Source organism: Molossus molossus, unplaced genomic scaffold (genome assembly GCF_014108415.1).
Source record: "Molossus molossus isolate mMolMol1 unplaced genomic scaffold, mMolMol1.p scaffold_m16_p_10, whole genome shotgun sequence".
Taxonomy (NCBI): Eukaryota; Metazoa; Chordata; class Mammalia; order Chiroptera; family Molossidae; genus Molossus; species Molossus molossus.
The window spans coordinates 42,007,122-42,023,797 of NW_023425345.1; the positions used below are offsets into that span (position 1 = coordinate 42,007,122).

At 39.8% G+C, this 16,676-nt stretch overlaps 1 protein-coding gene across 1 annotated transcript in view; it reads right to left on the reverse strand.

Moving 5' to 3' along the window:
• The window catches only part of CPNE8 (copine 8), a 191,716-nt gene extending 182,981 nt beyond the window's left edge, over positions 1–8,735 (reverse strand). The window contains exon 1 of the mRNA XM_036251304.1: positions 8,356–8,735. Coding sequence (XP_036107197.1) covers positions 8,356–8,492 — 137 coding nt within the window. The 5' untranslated portion in view covers positions 8,493–8,735. The remainder of the gene's footprint in view (positions 1–8,355) is intronic.
• Between the last annotated feature and the right edge of the window lie 7,941 nt (positions 8,736–16,676).

Genomic DNA, 16,676 nt, shown 5'->3' on the forward strand with positions numbered 1-16,676 from the left:
ATGTGCTTTCATTCCAAAACTTTGTTGTTAAACACTACCTCCTATCTGTCAAATTCCATTAAGGCCGTGTGTGTGTGTGTGTGTGTGTGTGTGTGTGTGTGTGTGTGTTGGTGTGGAGTAGCCATAGAGTGGAATCTGTAGAAATTGCATATGCATTTCCAAACCTACACTCCCTGGCCAGTTTTATTCTACACCCCTTTTGCATTTAGGTAGTATTCGGCCTGGACGACATATGATCTCTAACATGCAGTTTAAAAATTGTCCCATGCAGTTCATGTTTCTGTGATTGTAAATGTGTCCAAAACACAGGTAACCTCTCTTCTATGTTGCTCTGTGCCACACAGAAAATAAACCCAAAAGAAAATGAGATAAGACTAACAGCTATTAAGTGCTTTTCTTGTGACAGCCATAGTGCTGGGCACTTTATAGACATTATTTATTCATTTCTCCAAAAATCTTACATATATGGTTTTTTTAATCATTTCCATATGATTGATTAAGAAACAAGATTCCAAAAGTTGATATAAGTTACCCAAAAGAACATTCCAAAAAGGGATAAAAATGGGATTTAAAGACATCTGTCTGACTCCTAATTCCATTTTCTTGCTGCTACACTCTGCTGCCCCAAATTCTTATTAATCTTTTCATGCAAGTTTCTCGTGGGAATAAAAGTATTTAGAAAGGTGCAGCCAGTAGTTTAGACTTGACTCTACTTAAAGAGAAATAACCAAAACAAGGTATTAAAACCGCCTTCAGGAGATAGCTTATTCATTACTTTAACTCTAGAAAACTATCCCGAGGGAAGGGGGTGGGGTAATCACAGGAGTTGTCAAGTATTGGTGAATAACAATGCTCATCCATAGCATTACTCTGAATATTAACTTTATGACATAAAATTTTGAAAATAAGAGATAAGTTAAATAAATATAGTATACCCATGTAATAGCCTATGACACAGTCATGGAAGGTTATATTTTCAAAAACTAATGATAGCAAACATCTATATGATATAACATTAACAGAAAAATAGAGAAGATAAATTGTATAGCATACCATATGATTTCATTATACAATATATGTGAACATATACACACATGAGAGAGAGGGACTAGAAATATGATGTTATAAATGAGAGAAGTGAACTAAATGCTCACAGTATGATGGAAGGAATAGTGTGTGGTTTTTTATTTTGTATTTACATTCATTTGTAATTATTGAGTACTTCCCTTATGTGACAAGTAGTGTTTTAAATCATGTAAATGTATAAACTTATTTAACCTTCAAAATAAATATAATAATTGGGGTTCCTATTATCTCCACTCTACAGATGAGGAATCGAGGAACAGAGATTAAGTCACTTTCTGAGGTTTCGCAGCCAGTAGTAGTAGAGCTGGTCTAGTTCCCCACCTATGCTCTTTAAGGCGGAACAAAACTGGTTGTAATAAGCAAGTGTTACTATTATAAAACAGGCTAACAATTGACTAAACCACTTTGAGAGGAACTGTTTTTCTTTCCTGCCTTGAAGAAACTCAAATAGGGAATATAGGCTTTTGCCTGTTATGCCATAAATAATGTACCTAAGACAGCATAGCCGTTAACACCCTATTTTGTGGCATCTTGCTTTGTGGATTGCTTGTAGACTCCATTCTCCACATCCCAGGGCTCTTCCGGAACACCTAGGGCCCCAGGGCTAACAAATGCAGGGTAGACCAAAATACTGATGGAACAACATGAGGAAGACTTTTCTCTCCTAAGATATACCTGGGCCACTCCCACCCTGAGATTTCAAAAGCATTGTCCAGAAATAACCTTAGAACAAATTTTCCTAAAACTTCAGAGCTAAAAAAAAAAAAAACCCAAAACAAAAAAATACCCAAATATGGCCCCCAAAAAGCACTGTGGGGTGACTACATTTTTGAACCACAAGACCTCAGGAACTGCAGAGCCATAAGAATGGGAATGTCAAGGAGATGCCACAATATGAGCCTCAATTTACCCATCATATGCCTCCTTAACAGGCTAACAGGCATTCTAATTTCCCTAGCTAACATAATTTATCAGCTAACATCATTTGAAAACCTACTTTCACACGAACTTCAAACTTTTTGTCTGACTAAAGAAGGGGAAAGTGTGTCCAAGAGATAAGCCAGTGTGGGTGGGGTAGAGCCCCCAACTGTGTTTGAACACTTTGATTCTCGTTCACTACAGATAATCAGAACAGCACAGGGATCCACTTCAAACTGGGCCGATTCACACTGGACTAATCAGATTCTCTCGTTTGGAATGTGAATTTGCTTTCCCAGGTGGTCAGCTAATCACTCAGTGTAACTGGAACTGTGACACACAGACTTGCAAGGTACACTGCATGCCACCAGTGGGTGGAGAAACAAACAAAAAAAAGAACCTTTGAAGTAAGAGAATAAAAATGTGGAGAGCACCACATGAAAAGGAGAAGAAAAGTAAAAAGCATAGAAAATTTCAATCTTCCTATTTCATTCATAGTATACGTGCAGGCTGTCACAACCTTTCATGGATTATAAAAATCATACCACCCCTCTTATGCCAGTAGAGAAGCAAGCCCAGACACAGTGCTGAACTTGACACTATCATTTCTAATAGTGATTGTCTAACAGCAGCAATTTTCTCCCTCTGTATAATGCTTTCTCTTTTACCAAAGGCCTATAACCAATGATGTGAAAGTAAGTATATGCTTAACAACAGACTCTACAAAAAGAAAGCTAAATGTGTGTGTGTTTATATCGTTTATTATAAATTTTCCTGATATAAAGTATGTGTAGCTGAGCACACAATTTTCAAGTGATAGTAATATATATATAACATTTATAATTATAAATTCCATAGAGCTAATTGATTCCCACAGTATGTCTTAAGTGCAGGCAATAACAAAACAATAATCAAGCCTGATTTGCAGTGTTTGCCAGTTTCCACGGTGTAAATATTCCTACTATGGCCCATTTCAAGCTACCAACGTGAGGTCACTGAACATGGACTGAGAAGAGATGAACAGTGGTGAAGACCTACATATTTTCACCACAGAGATGAAAAAGATTGAGCATAGGTGATTGTAAAGAGTACAGATAACAGTAGCATGCAGTACAATAATTAGAAGCGATAACCTTTGAGTATGACTTAACTTTCTTTTCAAATGTAATTTACTTAATTTTAGGTTTATATTTAATTTTTTAATAATCTCTTTCTTTAACAACTGACACAAATCTTGTCTCAGTCCCATTTAAACCAGCTCCAGCACACCACTGAAAAGTATCATCCTAACACTTTAGTAGGGTAGGTAATGCTAACCTAGATCAAGATCACAGTCACAGAGTCGTTTGCTCATCCAACTAGTTGATTAAAATTTTTAATGTGAATAACTAGTACATGGTGAACTTAGAGATTTTGATTCAATAAATCTGGCGAGGGAGACTAGGAGTTAGTTTGCATTGTAACAGACAAAGTGTCTTTCCCATGCCAGATGATTCATTCAGAGAATTACAGCTTTCAGCATTGATTGACTACATATGCTGTGCCAAACTCAGAATATACATATTGTGGATGAAAAAAAAAAAAGATTCTGTAAAAAAATGGACAAGTCCAGTGATAGAAAGTAACTTCACGGGGTACTCCAATCATGAATTCCTAAATGGGCAGGTCATGGTGGGTAGTCACACCTTAGGAATAAATATAAATGATCTACTAAAAGGTTTATCTTTCCTTAAACAAGCCCTGTCCATTGTTTCTGTGCATCTAGGTTAACACACCTTTCAAATGCCTTTTTCAGATCCCTAGGAAATATAACCACCCTCAAGAGAGCACATAATCCTAGCTGTCCTATAATCCAATCCCCACATTGCTCTCTCCCACCTTCAGGTAATCTTCCTTCTGTCCCCTCCTTAATTCCAAATGCATAAAAGAAACTGCAGACTGTCATTCTGAGAGACATTTTTCTCATTCTGCTGAGATCTTGCTTCCAAGCATATCCTCTGTTTGGCTCAAATAAATTTCTATAAAAATTATTTACAGGTTTGGATGTTCTTACCTCAACAACATGGGCACAAAAGAGACAAAACCTGTCCTTAAGAAAACAAAGACTAAGAACTATAATGCAACTACTGAAGAGGAATAAGTTTTCCACACCAAAATATGCTTCTTTGGAGATATTGATTATTTTAGGCTGGTTAATTTTAAGAAACAGCAGCCTTGGAAGAAGCTCTGAAAACCAAGTACACCAGCGAGAAGAAGCTTCAAGTGTGGAGGAGAATTTTTCATCCACCAACACTATGATACTGCTACATACCAGCTGCTTTGGGAAAACAGCAAAATCCAGCTTGGGAGAGGAGTTATAAAAGAAGATGATGGTTGATCTGAGTCTTGAAGGAGCACAAGAGAGTCAAGAAAAGAAGGGGAAGAAGGGAAGGGAGAAAGACATTCAGGGTGGAGAGAGTTGTGTGCATGGCCAAGTAGACAAAAAGAATGCTGTTCTCTAGGACAAGAGCACCTGCTCTGGGATTGTACCTCTTATTTGTGTTTTGTCGCCACATTCATCTGTGACAAGTTTTAGCATATAGTAAACACATGTTCAGTCACACAGTACATGTGGTAAGTGCTGGGAGATCAGGCAAAAGAGTTATGGGCAGGTCAAGAAGGACTTTTTAGAAAGCCTAGCACAAAGTAAGTGCTCAATAACTTCCCACTTGCTACTCCTCCTTAGACATTGGTGTTTAAAATTAATTTTATCAACATTCTAGGATTATTGCTAAGAAAGGATTTACATACGATAGCTAACCTACAAAGTCTACAGATATTCTCTTTCTGCTTTTATAATCGCTAACTTCGCAATCAGAGAAAATGACACAAATCATCAAAAGCATGTGTTAGAAACAGTGCAACTAACTAAGGCCCCAGGGAAAACAGGAGATTACTGTATATTATTTTTCGCATTGGTTTTACCTCATTCTAATTAATCTGTTTTCAGAATAAAATGGGAATATTATAGATGTTATTTTCTGTTTCTAAGGTTGTATCATTTCAGCCACAGACATTCTAATTAGGTAATCCAATTAACTTGAAAAACTATTAATTGAAATAACAAAGAAAATATTAATCCAAGAGCTAAATAATGGGTAGAAGGAATATAAAGAGTAGGAACTTATTTCTACATATATCCAGTAGGAAAAATATGCCTATCATTCTAACAAAACTGCCACGTACACAGTCCCTTCGATAATGCAAACCATGCCCATCAGTCTGTCTCCCCTCAAGCCCCATCTCCTCTTAGTAGAATATTGTAAATTACTCTGTTCCACAATGATCTGTTTCCTCCCCATGCATGAACCTCATCTTTGAATTTAGTCCTACATTCTCATCTTATGTCATATGCATCTCCCAACCAGATTTGACATTTTCAGAGAATATCTCTTGCATTTCTCATGGAGCATGGCATAATGCCAGACATATACAAGTCACTCAAACACTTGGTCAGTGAACACACTAAATGATTTCCAGGATTTATATTTAGCTTCAAGCTTTAACTGTTGAATTTCTTACCTTCCCCAAAATGTAGATGAAAACATCATAAGGCTTTTAAAAGTCTTAGATTGAGGACAGTGAAAAGAGGTTATCAAAAGCAATCCTATTGTTGAGTTGCTTAAGTGTCAGCCAAAACCAGAGAGCTCTGATTTAAAAGGAAAGGGATCCTAGCCGGTGTAGCTCAGTGAACTGAGCATCAGTCCCATGGACTGAAAGACCCTGGGGGGATTTTCCCTCAGGGCACATGCCTGGGTTGCAGGCTCCATCCCCAGTAGGGGGCGGGGGTGTGCAGGAGGCAACCAATCAATGAGGCAGCCAATCAATGTCTCTCTCACATCAATGTTTCTATCTCATTCTCTCTTCCTCTCTCTCTCTAAAAAATCAATAAAAACATATTTTTTTTTAAAAAGGCAAGGGAATGTTTTGCTCTGCTTGCCCATTGTAAGGCTGAGGGACCTACAATTGTGCCTTGTTGCTAGGTGAAATCCCCAAGAGCATCCCAGGATATATGGTCTTCACGTACATCAAAGAACAAAGAGAAAGAGGGAACAGGTATCTCTAGACTGCTTCTATCTTTATCTTCTTTAACCAATTTATTGATGTTCAAAAGAGGACTATTTATAGAATTCCATAACTGAATCATATAATAAATTTATTCAATAAATACTATTGCCAGGAACATAACAAGAATTTTAACACTCTTTGTATCACACATTGTGTAAGCACTTTTCAGTCATCATCTTGTTAAACTCTGACAACACTCTATATAAGATGAATACCATCATTGTCCTCATTTAGGGACAAGGAAGCTTAGCTAAATTAGGTAAGACCTTGCTCCAAGGTAACAACATAAGTAAGTCACAAAGCCAGAATCTGTAACCAGGTCTTTTATGTCAAAGCCCAAAGAACACCACTATCTATTATTACAAGATCCAATTCTTAACAATGTAAGTACTTGGGTCTCTCTTGGAACTTTTTTTTCTGTTTGAAAAATTAAAAATTAAAAACAAGACATCAAATCAGTTGTATGAAAAACAGCTGGGATAAGGGCATTTCCATAGCGAAACTGAACAAACTGCCTTAAAGCTAACAGACTTCAGAATTCCCAGCACGCTCACAGCAAACAAGCATCCAGTAAAAACCAATAATAACAACAATAACCCAGAGTGTTTAAATGTGGACTCATATGGGCAGAAAGACCAGCTAAGGTATAATTTCTCTAAAGATAGAATCACCCTAAAAAGCTTATGGGAAATTCACATTTATTTACCACATATTTATATCCATTCCAATCCATGTACAGGTCACATGGCATTCAGATTTTGTAGGATGTTCAGCAGAGGATAAGAACTCCAGAAAATGCTGTTAATGTAGGACTTTTGAGTATGCATTATCTGTATGTATCAATAACCTCTCTCTAGCATCCAAAACCAACTATAAAGAAAAGGCCTAGAAATTAATGTCTAAAAAGAATTTTCATAGAGCTTCACCTGTTCAACTGACAGAAAGCACTTAAAACAGTAGCCACACAGTAAGACAAGAGCTTAATGTTTAGCTATCATTATCAGCATTATTGTTTCCACAGTTTGAGGTCAACAGTAAGAGGAATCAAGCAATCTAGGGATGATATATAGTGTCAGGGATGGCTAATTATCGCCTCTACCGGGTTGTTGGTGCTTGAATTTCCCCCTCCCACCCGAGAAAAAAAGCATTCCTTTGGTTTTAGACTGTGTCTTGTGAAAATGAAAAATCAAGTCCACTGGGTTGACAGCATTTTAAGCTCCAGGGTTTATTAATATGAAAGATTCCTCATTTATTAGATTTTCTTAAGGCAAGTTTTACTAAGAAAAGAAAGGGGGAAATTTGAGGGCATTAAAAACAATCTTGGGGCGAAAGTGGACACGTGAGGAGAGAGTGTTCCAAGGACAGAGATCAAAGTATGCCAGCAAGGGAGTGAATTATAATTCGTAAATCCCCCCCACCCCCTTTGCTGTTATCAATTGAGTTTTAGTCCGCCCATTTCCTCAAAATGTGCATATAGCACTTGGGCTGCTTTGTTTAAAAGGAAACTGACCCAAAGAATGTAAGGCAAAGAAGTTTGAAATGTACAGTCCTTGGGCAAGGGTGTCGATTGTTACAAGCACCCAAATGTGTCTATTTGCTGGCAGAAAACCGTGACTTCTCAGATATTCGGTACGGTACAGATTTGTCAGCAAAGAGGGCTGCAGCCGAAATCTCTACCTACCAGGCAGAGGCACAAGCCGGGGGGGGGGGGGGGGGGGGGGGGGGGGGGGGGACGGGGACGGGCAAGCGAGAGGGCTCCAGGAAGTGGGTGGGGAGGAAGCTGCCGAGGTCGGAGCCAACCTTGGCAATAGCAGCTTTGCATACTCCTGGCAGGGGGAGTCCCGGGCCTCTGTGCGCAGCGGTCACAAGAGCTTTGGGCAATGTTGTCCCCTCCGATTCCCGTCATCACCCGACCGTACATGGGTTTGGGACGTAAAAGGGGGTTGTAAAGTGGGCGGTGGCAGGACATTTCACCGCTGAGTCACAGCCCAGCCAACTTTCACAGCATTTCCCAGACAGAACACCAAGTCTCAGTCCCGTAGCCCACCACTCGCTTCTAGTTCCCGCTATCCGTTCTGTGCCGCTCCACCTGGGAGGGACTCCAGACCCACAGCTGGGCTGTTTGCCATTCATCGCGCAACTTCTCATCCGCTCAGAGCCTTGGACTATCCCGAGAGCTCGCCCAGCGCTACCAACCCGGCCCCGGGAGGGCAGGAGGAGGGAGGAGAAAGGCTGCGTCCTCACCTGCAGGACACCGACACCTCCACCCGCGTAGCCGGGATGGCCGCACTCAGCTGGTTCAAGTCCCCGATGCCCGCAGCGCTGGTGTAGCGGCTGTCCATCTTGGGTGGAAGCGCCGTGGACTTCTCCGGCGCCCACATCCAGAGCTCGGGCGGACTGAGGACTCCGAGCCCAGCTCCAGACGGACGGGGACAGGGGTTGAGGGTGGAGGCAGAGGAAGGAGGCGGAGGCAGCTCGGGAAGAGGAGGGAGTGGGAGGGCGGATCTCCGCGCACAGCCCCGAGGGAACCACGAGTTAGTCCCGGCTGAGGTGCAGCTGCCGGGGCAGGGGCGCTCCGGGATGCCGGCTTCCCTGCCCGCTCCTTGCAGCAGCAGTCCCAGCTGGGGTCACTCCGTAATCCTTTTCTGGCTCTGAGAGGCTCCGCGAAGCCACCGGGCAGCCTCGAGGGGTAGGTGGCACCAGACCCAGACCGTCCAGGAGAGCAAGCCCTGGCCCGCTTTGCGTGTGGTTTAGGTTTTGTCTCCGCCTCTACACACCCACGCCCGCCTCCTGGGCCGTGACTCTCTCCTGTCAATCAGGTGTGGACCGGAATGTCACGCAGTTTCTCCTCCTGGGTTGGAAGCTGGAGGTGTGGGTGCCTAACTCCTATCATAAGGCCACCCCTCCTCACCCCGCGCGGGTCCTCACCTCTCCCTGGGAGCCCACGGAGGACCCTCCCGCTATGCCCTCGGGCAGATGAACTGGTCTCCGCTTCTGGACTGCCCACCCTCCACCACTTGAGGGTTGGGGATAATGGGACATGAGGACGATCTCCAACCTTCTGTAAGCATTGGTAAAGTGACAGATCAATATATGGGACAAGGCGGGAGCAGGTTGGACTCCAAGGGGGAGGGGCTGTTTGGGATTTAAAGGAGCCACCTGGTTGCCCTCTTCCCTCAGTTCTTCGGAATGTGGGGGTTTGATGGTGACAATTACTCTACAGCCGGGGCTCTTCTGCGCCCCCTCGTTTCCAAATGCATGTTAAGTTCTGCCCTGAAATCCTGAGGTCTCAACCCTACCCTCATCCAGAATCCCACCCGGCGACACCTGAATGGAACTGGACGAATAGAGAAGCAGAGGAGCCGGAGTGAGTGCCTCGTTCGGAAAACTGGGGTCCGGGGCGGCCAGACTGGTGCCAGGACCCAGAAGCAGCGAAAGCATAGGGAGGTACCCGCCGCTCACCTCCGTTTCGGCGACCTTCATTGCCTGCACCTTGCCTCCAGCCTCACCCGTGTGCCTGCGGGTCCCGGGGCGCTGGCCACCAGGAGCGACCGAGAACAGGACGCAGCGTAGGGCAAACTTGGAGAGTAGAAAGCGGGTGTTCATTTGGTGCGCCAAACACGGAGTTTCCAGCTGGTAGGACTAACTCTGGGAGGAGCACTTTTCACCAGTGAGGACCTGCCATGAGTTGTAACATTTTAACCCGCTTGGAGCAACTTGCCTAGTGAATCTATAGAATTGCTGTTGAAGATGCGTAGGCATAGTCTGATCGCTCCCGCCTGCCAAGTATCCTTTCCTGTTTCATTCATGGTTTCCTTTCCTGATCTTCCCACCGACCCCTTGCATGCCTTAAATCCAGAGGTTGTCTGTTTCTCTTTCTCTTTTCCTATCACAGATTAAACTGTAGTTTATTACTATTTGGAAACCCCCAAAACTTCATACATTTCTATTATTTTACCCAAAATTAATTTGGGGGGAGAGACCTACAGTATTTTCTTATGCTAACCAACTTTTATTTTATAAAAGCATACTGAAGAAATAAAAGTTGAGAACCTTAAAATAGTGCTCAACTCATAAGACCTTTACACTTAAATTTTTCCACTTTATTGAGCTGTAATTGATTTATAATAAACTGCCTATAATTCAGTTGTACCATTTGATAAATTTCAACGCATACATACTCCTGTGAAGAAAATAATAACCATTTCATCACCCCAAAAGTTTTCTCATGTCCCTTTTCTAATCAGTTTCCCCCTTTACCACAAAAAAAAAAAAAAATCTTCAAGGCAAGGACTGATATTCTTTATATAACTGTAGATAAGTTTGCATTTCTATAAATACATATATTGTATATGAAACATACAACATATACTATTTTGTTGTTGTTGCTTCTTCCTCGGAACAAAATTCTTTTGAGATTCATCCATGTTATTGAGTGCATTGGTTAATTTCTTTTTATTGCTATTATTCCATTGTATAGATGTGCCACCAACTGTTTATCCATTCATGCATTGGTTGACATTTGTTTCCAGATGTTGGGCTATTACAAATAAAACTATCATGAAAATTTATGTAGAAGTCTTTATGTGGACATATGCCTTTATTACTTTTGGGTAAATATCTAGTAGTGGAATAGCTGGATTATATGGAATGTGAATATTTAACTTTTTAAGAAATTACTAAATTGTTCCAAAATAGTTTTATTACTTTCCATTTCCACAGCATTATCTGAGTTCCAGTTGTTTCACGTACATGCCAACACTTACGTTACTTGTTTGAACTTTAGCCAATGGAGGAGGTTATGGGGGCATAAATGGTGATGGAAGGAGACTTGACTTGGGTTGGTGAACACACAATACGGTGTACAAATTGATGTGCAGTGGTGCACCTGAAACCCATATAATTTTGTTAACCAGTGTTACCCTGATAAATTCAATAAAAATGGAAATAAATAAATTTTAGCCAAACTAATAGGTGTGTAGGAGTGAGTTAATTACTAATGGTGGTGTCATGTGTCTCACTGTGCATTAATAACTAATGACAAGCATATTTTCATGTGCTTATATGCTATCTATAGATCTTCTTTCATGAAGTGCCTGTTCAAATCTTTTGCTCATTTTTACTGAATTGTTTTATTATTCTTGAATTTTGATAGTTCCTTATATATTCAGCACTCATAAGTTCATCATGTTGAAGTAAGCTTTAAGTGACAAAACTTTTATAGTATACTCAAACTCTTTGTTAATGTAGTCAGCACAATACATAAAGAATTACAATGTTTGAAAGTAACTTTTACCCGGCCAGTGTGGTTCAGTGACTGAGCGTCTGACCCATGCACCAAGAGGTCACCAGTTCGATTCCCAGTCAGGGCATATGCCCAGGTTGTGGGCCTGATTCCCAGTGAGGGACATGCAGGAGGCAACCAGTCAATGTTCTCTCTCATTGATGTTTCTGTCTCTGTCTCCCTCTCCTTTCCTCTCTCTCTAAAATCAATAAAGAGCCCTGGCCAGTTTGGCTCAGCAGTTGGAGCATTGGCCTGCAGACCAGAGTCTCAGGTTCAGTTCCTGCTAAGGGCACATACCAAAAAAAAAGAAAGAAAGAAAGAAAGAAGAAAGAAAGAAAGAAAGAAAGAAAGAAAGAAAGAAAGAAAGAAAGAAAGAAAGAAAGAAAGAAAGAAAGAAAGAAAGAAAGAAAGAAAGAAAGAAAGAAAGAAAGAAAGAAAGAAAGAAAGAAAGAAAGAAAGAAAGAAAGAAAATCAATAAAGAAAAACAAATTTTTTAAAATTAACCTTTAATAACAACAAATATTGTGAATTATGATGCCTATCTTTCAACTTTTATTTTGAAAGTTTATATCTATTAAAATATATTGAAATAACATAAATGACTTTAGAAAGTACTAAAAATTAAAGATGAATTTTATTTACTAAAATGTATAAGTGGTCATTTCATTGTGCACCAAGTCAGTGATTCAGTAAAAATCAGTTGAAGCCCTGGCCGGTTTGGCTCAGCCGTTAGAGCGTCGGCCTGTGGTCCTGAGAGACCCGGGTTCGGTTCCCGCTGAGGGCACGTACCTCGGTTGTAGTGTGTCCCCAGCCCTGGTTGGGTTGTGCGGGTGGCAACTACTCGATGTGTCCCTTTCATGTCGATGTTTCTCTCTCTCTCTCTCTCTCCCTCCCACTCTATCTGAACAAAATATCAAAAACAAACAAACAAAAAAAAAAACAAACCAGTTGAACATTCACTATGTGCTTAGGCACTGTGCTAGACCTAGGAGGTAAAGCTCCTGCTGGGAAGAAGATTGATGACTGGGTGGAAATTATACTGAATGAATCGAGATTTTATTTCTCAGATTTTATTATTCCACAAGATTAGAGAAGACCTCAGTTTGCAAACTAAATAGTCATTGTCTGTTATCTTTCAGATGCATTTATTTACAAAATAGGATGATCAAAAAAAAAAAATCAGCTAGTCTGAAAGAGCATATCGGTATAAGGACGAAGTTCATTTACTTCATCTGGCAAGTGCTGTATCAGCTCACACAGAAATCCATAACAAATTGCACTGAGCATTTCTTCAGGCTGTAGCTACATCAGTGGAAAATTCGCTTGGTTGGGCCTGACAACTCTTCCACCCCAAGATAAGTCAGAAATGCCAGCATCGCCATATGCTCACCTTCAAAATGTCCTCAGGAAACTGAGGAAAATAGATAGCTATGTCATTGCTTAACCTCGATGGATAGCTATATGATCAATTTAGCCTCCTAACTTGTTCCAGGTAGACACAGCTTATAAAATACACATATAATAGCAAAGACTACACTTTGTTTAATTATGGGAAAGTTGCAGCTGAGGGGAGACATTTTAATGAGCATCCAGAACATGTTCTCTGAGTACCTGCCTCTTCTCTGACCTGCTAACTATTTGGAGATGATTTACCCAAAGTGGGTCCAGTCTGTAGATAATTCAGTCATTTCAGGGAATAACATAGTTAGTATTACTAACATCTTTAGCTTGAAGTTACTTGGTGACTAAATAAGGTCATTATCTTACCAGTCTTTAAATACTACCTTTCCAGTGATTAAGGCAGTCAGAAAAATATCACTTTTAAAATATTGCAAAGAATAGCAAGATTAAGATATGTTGAGAATAAGTGTCTAGGAACGTTAAAGCCAATATTTTAATCAAGTAATACCTTTCTAAGGGCTTTGGATGGTACATTAGGTAAGCCTATTCTCAAGCAAAATCTTTTTTCTGGGTGTGATAAATAAATTTTGTACTCAAACTATTTAGAATACATAATGCTTTCACCTTTGGAACTTCATACTTAATATTTAAGCATACAGAAAAATATATTTCAAATTACGTTTTGAAAGTCTTTGGTTGGCTTGGGTAATATTTAGTTTTTCATTATTACAGAGTCATTTGGCTCAACCACTGGCTCTTCAATAAAGAGACACCATGAATTTGTGAGGATTGGGGAAGGGGTGGATCAGGAAGTTGATCAAACTGAGGTTAGTTCTCTTACTGACTGACTCTTACCTTTTTGTAATGATAGTATTTCAGTTACCTGTTGCTGTATAACAAGGCAGTTCAAAACTTAATCACTCAAAACAATGGTTTTACTCTTTTTCTTGATTCTTTGAGCATTAGGGTAGGGTTTGGACAGGCAGTTCTGTTCCATGTACTGTCAGTTGGGGTCATGCACATGGTTGCATTCAGCTAGAGGCTGGGTAGCCTGGAAAATCCAACACGTCTACCTTACTATGCCTGGCAGCTCAATGCTCTCTTCTATGTGGCTTTCCTGGTTTCTCTGCATTCAGTAGTTTAGCCAGAACTTCACATCATGGTGACTGGCTTTCCTAGAGCCGAAGTGGAAACTGCCAAGCCTCTGAAAAACTAGACCTGGAACTGGCTCAGTGTCACTTGCACTGGTTTCAATTTGTCAAAGCAAGTCATTAGGCCATTCAAAGGGGGGGGGGGCAGGAGAAGTGGCTGAGTTGGCTTATAAGGTGAGCAGCATACATATATTGGAAGAGGAAGAACTGATAGCAGACGTCTTTGGGGACTATCCACTCAAAATAGTCAATTCAATTAAGGCTAAAATAATTATATGTTCCTCGTTTTAAAAAAACACTGATCTAATTTTTCCACTACTTTTAATTTGTTCTGTTTGAAAAAATAAATCTATATCAGGAAACAGAAATCTTGTAGCATACATTGTGATGAGTGGGATCACAGTAGTAAGCAAGGATATGTCTTCAAGAATGGTTTTGCTAGCTATATGAAAACAAACAAGGAAGAAATATAGAAAATAGGAAGAATATGTTCCCTGTTTTCAAGTATTAGTTTGGTGTGAGATCCAGCACCAACTAATCAGGCCGATAAAATAAGGAAGAGCAATAGACTGACGCTCACGGAAAGACATTAATGAGAAAGAATAATCATCAGAACTTTCCTGGGAAAGTGGGACTTGATATTTTTCAATAGCAAAAGGAGAGGAAAGAGCAATATAGATAAGGAAACATGAGCAAATATAGAAGGAAAAATAAGTATTGCACATGTTTGTGTAGCAGTGAGAAGACCAAACTCATGAAAGAGAAAGGCTATAAATTTGGATAGAGTGAGGTTATCTCAAAAGACCTTGCAATTTGAGAGGGAATATGTAAAAGCATAGAAAGCTAACGTTCTCCAATCCTGCTCTGTCCAGTAGAGAGCCATAAGTCACAACTGGCTATTTAAATTTAAAATAATTAATATTAAATAAAACTAAAAATGAAGCTCCTCAGTTGCATTAGTTACATTTAAATGCTCAATAGCCACATAAAGCTAGGGGCCACCTTATTGGATAGTGCAGATTACAGAACATCTCCTTCACACTGCAGAGGTTTATCGGACAGTACTGACAATCTAGTCTCCTTCCTCATATTTCTGAAATCTAGTCAACTTTCACTTCCCCTTTGCCACTACCTTTAGTTCAGTTTACTACCATCTTTTACCTAGGGTAATGCAAAGCTCTCCTACCTGTCTCCCTATTTCCAGTCATGCCCTTCTCCAATCCACTCCCCATTCTTCAGTTAGAATGCACTTTATAAAACATGAATCTGGTCCTCTCAAATTCCTGCTGAAATCACTCATGTCGTCTCTTTGCCAGTAATACTCTCTGGTACTTCTTCCCTTAACTAACACTTATTCCTCAGGTTCCAAGTTAACTGTCCCTTTCTTGATGAAGCCTTTTCAAATATCTCTGACCCTCAATGTCCTTATCTTTAAAATGATACTATCATCTATGATTGGTGAAAATTAATGATAATGTGTGTAACTCATTTAGTACTTAGCATTTAAAATGAGAGTAGTGCCTGGCCAGTGTGGCTCAGTGGTTGAGTATCGACCCATGTACCAAGAGGTCATCAGTTTGATTCCTGGTCAGAGCACATGCCCAGGTTGTGGGCCTAATCCCCAGTGGGGCGTATGCGGGAGGTAGCCAATCGATGTTCTCTCTCATCAATATTTCTCTCTCTCTCTCCCTCTCCCTTCCTCTCTCTCTAAAATCAATAAAGAAAACAAAATGAGAGTAGTGTTAATTCTTAAGTTGATAATAATAATTTGGTAATGATGGTTTAAACTCTCCATTTTATCAAGTAGCTACCCAAAGTTGCATTCCAAAAAATGCTATCTATCTGTAAAGTAATAATTTAAAATTACTTATATAGCTCATATGACTAAAGGGGGTCCACATTCAGTCACATGGCCTTCCCTGAACCATTCTAACCCACCATGCTCTTTTCCTCTTTGAAAATTTTATTTTTTATTTTATATATATATATATCTTCTTAACTCCATCTTTACTGGTAAAACTCCTATTCATCCCTTGAGGCCTATCAAAATGTGACTTCTTCATGAAAGTGTAAAATAGATATTTTTGAATTTTTTTAAAATAACTAATCTAACAGGACAAATTACTTTATGCACAGAGAAGAGATAAAGATGAAATTCTAAGATTCGTGTATCTGTTAAGGAAATATGGCAGTTTACATTATTTCTAGAGGTAGGGATATTCATTTGACTATGATTATCCAATAATAATCAATTAACAAGAAGTTTCATAGAATAAACCTTATACTTCTTAAATCCAGGTGTCTTTAAAAGGGGACTGTTATAATAATTTTACAAGGACATAACTTCATGGTTACTAAACACAGAAAAGATCTTACTTTTGATAAATGTTTTCAGCCTCCAAACTTATCTAAAGTTTCTTCCAAATAGAAACTGCTAATTCAGAGGGTTTGGTTTTTCAAGGCTACCAGAAGAAATCCATTTGCAAGAATAAGTCAGAAAGGGCAGGCCTAAACATTTTTGAAATTTATCAAAAGAATATAGAAAATAAAACATTCATATAGTAGGATATGCAGTCTAAAATATTTTGCTCCCTTCCTAAATGCCCTAAATAGGCTAGATCATAGCACCTTTTACCTCTCTCTATATTTTTAGAATGAGTATTGTGTGACAACTTGCTTAATATCTGTTTCCCCTGCTAGACTTTGAGCTACAGGAGCATAAGGACCAA